Below are 8,686 nucleotides of genomic sequence, written 5' to 3' on the forward strand. Positions count from 1 at the left end.
CTCAGTCTAACGTGTCTCTCCTCCTGTGGTGTAGATGGGTTCTCGGTCTGTAACGTGTCTCTCCTCCTGTGGTGTAGATGGGTTCTCAGTCTAACCTGTCTCTCCTCCTGTGGTGTAGATGGGTTCTCAGTCTAACGTGTCTCTCCTCCTGTGGTGTAGATGGGTTCTCAGTCTAACGTGTCTCTCCTCCTGTGGTGTAGATGGGTTCTCGTCTGTAACGTGTCTCTCCTCCTGTGGTGTAGATGGGTTCTCAGTCTAACCTGTCTCTCCTCCTGTGGTGTAGATGGGTTCTCAGTGTGTCTCTCCTCCTGTGGTGTAGATGGGTTCTCAGTCTAACGTGTCTCTCCTCCTGTGGTGTAGATGGGTTCTCAGTCTAACGTGTCTCTCCTCCTGTGGTGTAGATGGGTTCTCAGTCTAACGTGTCTCTCCTCCTGTTGTGTAGATGGGTTCTCAGTCTAACGTGTCTCTCCTCCTGTGGTGTAGATGGGTTCTCAGTCTAACGTGTCTCTCCTCCTGTGGTGTAGATGGGTTCTCGGTCTGTAACGTGTCTCTCCTCCTGTGGTGTAGATGGGTTCTCAGTCTGTAACTCCTGTGGTGTAGATGGGTTCTCAGTCTGTAACGTGTCTCTTCCTGTGGTGTAGATGGGTTCTCAGTCTAACGTGTCTCTCCTCCTGTGGTGTAGATGGGTTCTCAATCTCTTCTCCTGTGGTGTAGATGGGTTCTCAGTCTAACGTCCTCCTCCTGTGGTGTAGATGGGTTCTCAGTCTAACGTGTCTCTCCTCCTGTGGTGTAGATGGGTTCTCAGTCTGTAACGTGTCTCTCCTCCTGTGGTGTAGATGGGTTCTCAGTCTGTAACGTGTCTCTCCTCCTGTGGTGTAGATGGGTTCTCAGTCTGTAACGTGTCTCTCCTCCTGTGGTGTAGATGGGTTCTCAGTCTAACGTGTCTCTCCTCCTGTGGTGTAGATGGGTTCTCAGTCTAACGTGTCTCTCCTCCTGTGGTGTAGATGGGTTCTCAGTCTAACGTGTCTCTCCTCTGTGGTGTAGATGGGTTCTCAGTCTAACGTGTCTGTGGTGTAGATGGGTTCTCAGTCTAACGTCTCTCCTCCTGTGGTGTAGATGGGTTCTCAGTCTAACGTGTCTCTCCTCCTGTGGTGTAGATGGGTTCTCAGTCTGTAACGTGTCTCTCCTCCTGTGGTGTAGATGGGTTCTCAGTCTAACGTGTCTCTCCTCCTGTGGTGTAGATGGGTTCTCAGTCTCGTGTCTCCTCCTGTGGTGTAGATGGGTTCTCAGTCTAACGTCTCTCCTCCTGTGGTGTAGATGGGTTCTCAGTCTAACGTCTCTCCTCCTGTGGTGTAGATGGGTTCTCAGTCTAACGTGTCTCTCCTCCTGTGGTGTAGATGGGTTCTCAGTCTAACGTGTCTCTCCTCCTGTGGTGTAGATGGGTTCTCAGTCTAACGTGTCTCTCCTCCTGTGGTGTAGATGGGTTCTCCTGTGGTGTAGTCTGTAACGTGATCTCTCAGTCTCCTCCTGTGGTGTAGATGGGTTCTCAGTCTAACGTGTCTCTCCTCCTGTGGTGTAGATGGGTTCTCAGTCTGTAACGTTCTCAGTCTCTCCTCCTCCTGTGGTGTAGATGGGTTCTCAGTCTAACGTGTCTCTCCTCCTGTGGTGTAGATGGGTTCTCAGTCTAACGTGTCTCTCCTCCTGTGGTGTAGATGGGTTCTCAGTCTAACGTGTCTCTCCTCCTGTGGTGTAGATGGGTTCTCAGTCTAACGTGTCTCTCCTCCTGTGGTGTAGATGGGTTCTCAGTCTAACGTGTCTCTCCTCCTGTGGTGTAGATGGGTTCTCAGTCTAACGTGTCTCTCCTCCAGTGGTGTAGATGGGTTCTCAGTCTAACGTTCTCAGTCTAACTCTCCTGTGGTGTAGATGGGTTCTCAGTCTAACGTGTCTCTCCTCCTGTGGTGTAGATGGGTTCTCAGTCTAACGTGTCTGTAGATGGGTTCTCAGTCTAATGTGTCTCTCCTCCTGTGGTGTAGATGGGTTCTCAGTCTAACGTGTCTCTCCTCCTGTGGTGTAGATGGGTTCTCAGTCTAACGTGTCTCTCCTCCTGTGGTGTAGATGGGTTCTCAGTGTGTCTCTCCTCCTGTGGTGTAGATGGGTTCTCAGTCTAATGTGTCTCTCCTCCTGTGGTGTAGATGGGTTCTCAGTCTAACGTGTCTCTCCTCCTGTGGTGTAGATGGGTTCTCAGTCTAACGTGTCTACTGGTAGTTTATTTAACCCTGTGACTGTGAGGATTCATCGTAACATCTTTTTTATCTGCCTTTCAGACTCTGTAGCGGCTGAGATCGGCTTCTCTGTGTACCCTCTGGGGGATGAGGAAGAGAGTTGTGCCTTCAGCCGTCTCAGTATGGAGAGTGACGCAGATGAGCCCCACACCGCCACCGAGAGCTGCAGGGACCAGGAGGATGGTCCAACCTCCCAGCCCGACCTCGAGCCCCCCTTCCCCCCCTACCTGTCCTGCCGGGGCTGTGGTCTGGATCTGGTGGGACCCTACTGTCACCGCTGCTGCAAGGGAGGAGGAGGGGGAGGGGGATTCAGCGGCGCGTTCGGTGGCTTTCGCTCCGGTTCGCAGTCACAAGCGGACGACAGCGAGGAAGGAGGGGACGTAACGGACGACAACTCCATAATGGGTGACGACGGTCCCAACTCCAAGCTCCACTCCTGCCAGTTGTGTGGGTTCTCCTCACGCTATGCCAATCACGTCAAGAGGCACATGAAGACTCACAACGGGGAGAAGCCGTACCACTGTCCCCTGTGTACCTACGCCTCGGCCCAGCTGGTCAACCTGCAGAGACACCTGAGGATTCACACTGGGGAGAAACCATACAGGTGTGACTGCTGCTCCTTCGCCTGCAGTTCCCTAGGCAACCTGAAGAGGCATCAGAGGATGCATGTGGCTGGACAGCCGGGACAGGGGGCGGGACAGGGAGCAGTGAGACCTGCCTGCGGATCTCCTATTGATCCCTCTACTGTTGGTCCTCCTGCTAATGGCCCTCCTGCTGTTGGTCCTCCTGCTAGTGGGCATGGTCTTAAGAGGAAGGAGGAGCCCAGTGCTTCAGCTGAAGGTATTTTTCAATTACACAGAAAAAATATAAAATGCAACAGTTTAAAAGATTTTACTGAGTTAGTTCATAGAGGGAAATCAGTCAATGTAAATAAATTCATTAGGCCCTAATCTATGGATTTCACATGACTGGGGATACAGATATGCATCTGTTGGTCACAGATAAAAAGTAAGGCTGTGGATCAGAGAACCAGTCAATATCTGGTGTGATCACCATTTGCCTCATGCAGTGACACATCTTCACATAGAGTTGATCAGACTCTTGATTGTGGAATGTTGTCTCACTCCTCTTCAATGGCTCTGCGCAGTTGCTGGATATTGGCGGGAACTGGAACAGGCTTCCGTACACGTCAATCCGGAGCATCCCAAACATGCTCAATGGGTGACATGTCTAGTGAGTATGCAGGCCATGGAAGAACTGGGACATTTTCAGCTTCCAGGAAGTGTGTACAGAACTTTGCTTAATGGGGCCGTGCGTTATCATGCTGAAACATGAGGTGATGGTGGAGGACGAGTGGCACCACAACGGGCCTCAGGATTTCGTCACGGCATCTCTGTGCATTCAAATAGCCATCGATACAATGCAATTGTGTTCGTTGTCCATAGCTTATACCTGCTGCTCATACCATAACCCCACAATGAGGCTTTTCACAACACTAACATCAGCAAACCGCTCGCACACATGACGCCATCTGCCCGGTACAGTTAAAACCATGATTCCTCCATCAAGAGCAGTGTGCCAGCGGCCATCGAAGGTTTTGCCCACTGAAGTCTGTTACGAGGCCAAACTGCAGTCAGGTCAAGACCCTGGTGAGGAAGAATAGCACGCAGTTGAGCTTCCCTGAGACTGTTTCTGACAGTTTGTGCAAACCCACAGTTTCATCAGCTGTCCAGGTGGCTGGTCTCGATCCCGCAGGACGATCCCGCAGGTGAAGAAGCTAGATGTGGAGGTCCTGGGCTGGCGTGGTTACACGTGGTCTGCGGTTCTGAAGCCGGTTGGACTTACTGCCAAATCCTCTAAAACGACAGAGGCGGCTTATGGTAGAGAAATGAACATTCAATTCTCTGGCGGCATTCCTGCAATTAGTATGACAATTGCACACTGCCTCAACTTGAGACATCTGCACATTTTACAGTGGCCTTTTATTGCCCCCAGCACAAGGTGCACCTGTGTAATGATCATGCTGTTCAATCAGCTTCTTGATATGCCACACCTGTCAGGTGGATGGATTATCTTGGCAAAGGCTCACTAACAAGGATGTAAACAAATGTGTGCACAACATTTGAGAGAAATAAGCTTTTTGTGTGTGTGGAACATTTCTGGGATCTTTTATGTCAGCTCATGAAACATGTGAACTAAAGATTTAGGCCTGTTCTTCAGTTTCACCATTTGGAATACTTTAAAGATGTGTTCATGTATATTTTCATACAATTACACCACCGTTCAAAAGTCTAGGGTCACTTAGAAATGTTTTTTTTTTTTAATTGTCCATTTAAAATAACATCAAATTGATCCGAAATACAGTGTAGACATTGATAATGTTGTAAATGACTACTGTTGCTGGAAAAGGCTGATTTTTAATGGAATATCTACATAGGCGTACAGAGGCCCATTATCAGCAACCTTCACTCCTGTGTTCCAATGGCACGTTGTGTTAGCTTATCCAAGTTTATCATTTTAAAAGGCTAATTGATCATTAGAAAACACGTTTGCAATTATGTTAGCACAGCTGAAAACTGTTGTTCTGATTTAAAGAAGCAATAAAACTGGCCTTCTTTAGACTAGTTGAGTATCTGGAGCGTCGGCATTTGTGGGTTCGTTTACAGGATCAAAATGGCCAGAAACAAAGACCTTTCTTCTGAAACTCGTCAGTCTATTCCATGCGAGAAATTGCCAAGAAACTGAAGATCTCGTACAACGCTATGTACTACTCCCTTCATGGAACAGCGCAAACTGACTCTAACCAGAATAGAAAGAGGAGTGGGAGGCCCCGGTGCCCAACTGAGCAAGAGGACAAGTACATTAGTGTCTAGTTTGAGAGACAGATGCCTCACAAGTCCTTAACTGGCAGCTTCATAAAATATTACCCGCAAAACATCAGTCTCAACGTCAACAGTGAAGAGGTGACTCCGGGATGCTGGCCTTCTAGGCAGAGTTCTTCTGTCCAGTGTCTGTGTTATTTTGCCAGTCTGAGATATGGCTTTTTCTTTGCAACTCTGCCTAGAAGTCCAGCATCTCAGAGTTGCCTCTTCACTGCTGACGTTGAGACTGGTGTTTTGCGGGTACTATTTTATGAAGCTGCCAGTCTGAGGTGCAGTTAATTGCAGATTTCTGAGGCTGGTAAACTAACTAATCCTCTGCAGCAGAGGTAACTCTAGGTCTTCCTTTCCTGTGGCGGTCCTCAGAGCCAGTTTCATCATAGCACTTGAAGAGACGTTCAAAGTTCTTAGTCTTCCATATTGACAGACCTTCATGTCTTAAAGTAAGGATAGACTGTCGTTTCTCTTTGCTTATTTGAGCTGTTCTTGCCATAATATGGTCTTGGTCTTTTACCAAATAGGGCTATCTTCTGTATACCACCCCTACCATGTCACAACACAACTTAATGCGTTTGAGCCAATCAGAAGGAAAGAAATGAACTTTTAACAAGGCACACCTGTTAATTAAAATGCATTCCAGGTGACTATCTCATGAAGCTGGTTGAGAGAATGCAAAGCTGTTATCAAGGCAAAGGGTGGCTACTTTGAAGAATCTCATAAAAATAGTAAAACTAAACCAAAACCCTGTGTGTGTGATGACTAATTTGGCCCACCTCTGCTCTGATTTCAGAAGTGGTGAGGTCTGATCTAAACCTCCACAACAGAGACTACCTGCCACGCTACAGCAGACTAAGGTTACAACCACCACTGGAGCAACAGCCCCCAAGACTTCTTGAGGGGCCTGGACTTGGGGCTAGGGTCGGGGCTGGGACTTTAGGAAGGTGTTTGACTGGGTCTAGGTCTGGAGTGAAGTCAGAGGAGACACACAGAGACTCTCTCCTTCCTCTGCTCTTCCCCTTTACCTGTCGTCTCTGTGGTACCCCCCTGGAGGACGAGGACGGTTCCACTGCACAGATCTGTGCCAAATGCACCCTGGACATGCTGACCAAGGAGTCATCTGGCCCCAACAGCCCCGGAGAGCGCGGGGACAAGGTCTACACCTGCAGTGCCTGTCCCTTCCTCACCCACTACCCCAACCACCTGGCGCGACACATGAAGACGCACAGTGGAGAGAAGCCGTACAAGTGCCCTCAGTGCGACTACGCCTCCGCCCACTTCGACAACCTGAAACGCCATCACCGCGTGCACACGGGCGAGAAGCCGTACAAGTGCCACCTGTGTGACTACGCCTGTGGGAACCTGGCTAACTTAAAACGTCACCAGCGGGTCCATTCGGGCGCCAAGCCGTTCCAGTGCACAGTGTGTAGCTACAGCTGTAACCAGAGTATGAATCTGAAGAGACACATGCTGAGACACACAGGAGAGAAGCCTTATAAGTGCCAGCAGTGTGGCTACACCACGGGACACTGGGACAACTACAAACGACACCAGAAGAAACATGGCCTCGCCACCGACGGATGGGTCAAAGTTCAGATGTCCGGCGGGGGTGAGGAAGAGGGGGGTGAGGAAGAGGATGAGGAAGAAAGGGTGGCGGGACAGCCGCAGAGGAAAGAGGAAGAGGCGGTGATGCAGTATATGTCCAGATAGGAGAGGGACAGAGCTGTACCACAGAACATGGGAGATGACAGCTTAAACTACCAGCAAAATCCTAGATTTTTTTGTTGTTGTTGTCAATGATTTCTCTGCAGCTGCTATGTAGAATCATGCGCAATTCTAGAATCATGCACAATTCTAGAATCATGCACAATTCTAGAACATGGTGATTATTAGTGGAAATGTTTGATGCCTTTTGGACAGAAAGTAAAGGAGGGTGAAGGAAGGTTGCTGCTGTGTTGCCAGATGAATGGACTGGGATGAGGGTTCTACTTTAACGTCCGCAACTAAATGCTGCCTGCATTGTCCACCATATGCTGTTCTCCCCCCCCCAACACATACCAACAGTGCCGTATATATCCTAACTTCATTTACATTATGCCTTACAACCCACATTTCAGTTGTCCTATTGACTAGGTATGCATCTCCTCTAACCAGTCTGCTATTCCATCTCCTCTATAGTCTCCAACTACCAGTCTGCTATTCCATCTCCTCTAACCAGTCTGCTATTCCATCTCCTCTATAGTCTCCTCTAACCAGTCTGCTATTCCATCTCCTCTATAGTCTCCACTTACCAGTCTGCTATTCCATCTCCTCTAACCAGTCTGCTATTCCATCTCCTCTATAGTCTCCTCTAACCAGTCTGCTATTCCATCTCCTCTATAGTCTCCACTTACCAGTCTGCTATTCCATCTCCTCTATAGTCTCCACTTACCAGTCTGCTATTCCATCTCCTCTATAGTCTCCACTTACCAGTCTGCTATTCCATCTCCTCTATACTGTCCACCTACCAGTCTGCTATTCCATCTCCTCTATAGTCTCCACTTACCAGTCTGCTATTCCATCTCCTCTATAGTCTCCACCTACCAGTCTGCTATTCCATCTCCTCTATAGTCTCCACCTACCAGTCTGCTATTCCATCTCCTCTATAGTCTCCACCTACAAGTCTGCTATTCCATCTCCTCTAACCAGTCTGCTATTCCATCTCCTCTATAGTCTCCACTTACCAGTCTGCTATTCCATCTCCTGCTACCAGTCTGCTGTTCCATCTCCTCTATAGTCTCCTCTAACCAGTCTAATATTCCATCTCCTCTATAGTCTCCACCTACCAGTCTGCTGCTATTCCATCTCCTCTATAGTCTCCACTTACCAGTCTGCTATTCCATCTCCTCTAGTCTCCACCTACCAGTCTGCTATTCCATCTCCTCTAACCAGTCTGCATCTATTCCATCTCCACTTACCAGTCTGCTATTCCATCTCTCCTCCACCAGTCTGCTATTCCATCTCCTCTAACCAGTCTGCTATTCCATCTCCACTTACCAGTCTGCTATTCCATCTCCTCTAACCAGTCTGCTATTCCATCTCCTCTAACCAGTCTGCTATTCCATCTCCTCTATAGTCTCCACTTACCAGTCTGCTATTCCATCTCCTCTATAGTCTCCACCTACCAGTCTGCTATTCCATCTCCTCTATAGTCTCCACTTACCAGTCTGCTATTCCATCTCCTCTAACCAGTCTGCTATTCCATCTCCTCTATAGTCTCCACTTACCAGTCTGCTATTCCATCTCCTCTATAGTCTCCACCTACCAGTCTGCTATTCCATCTCCTCTATAGTCTCCACTTACCAGTCTGCTATTCCATCTCCTCTAACCAGTCTGCTATTCCATCTCCACTTACCAGTCTGCTATTCCATCTCCTCTAACCAGTCCGCTATTCCATCTCCTCTAACCAGTCTGCTATTCCATCTCCTCTATACCCCCCCTGCTCTCTCTCTCCCCATGACAACCCTCAACCGGAGTGATGTCTGCTCT

General features: G+C 48.7%; 1 protein-coding gene across 2 annotated transcripts in view; it reads left to right on the plus strand.

Annotated features, from left to right (window-relative positions):
- Window positions 1–8,197, plus strand: part of LOC112249871 (zinc finger protein 513) — a 34,866-nt gene extending 26,669 nt beyond the window's left edge. For both annotated transcript variants that reach the window (XM_024419582.2, XM_042321352.1), the window contains 2 exons: window positions 2,325–3,122; window positions 5,952–8,197. In XM_024419582.2, coding sequence (XP_024275350.1) covers window positions 2,325–3,122; window positions 5,952–6,868 — 1,715 coding nt within the window. In that variant the 3' untranslated portion in view covers window positions 6,869–8,197. The remainder of the gene's footprint in view (window positions 1–2,324; window positions 3,123–5,951) is intronic.
- The last annotated feature ends 489 nt before the right edge of the window (window positions 8,198–8,686 follow it).

The sequence above is a fragment of the Oncorhynchus tshawytscha genome, linkage group LG05 (genome assembly GCF_018296145.1).
Source record: "Oncorhynchus tshawytscha isolate Ot180627B linkage group LG05, Otsh_v2.0, whole genome shotgun sequence".
Classification (NCBI taxonomy): Eukaryota; Metazoa; Chordata; class Actinopteri; order Salmoniformes; family Salmonidae; genus Oncorhynchus; species Oncorhynchus tshawytscha.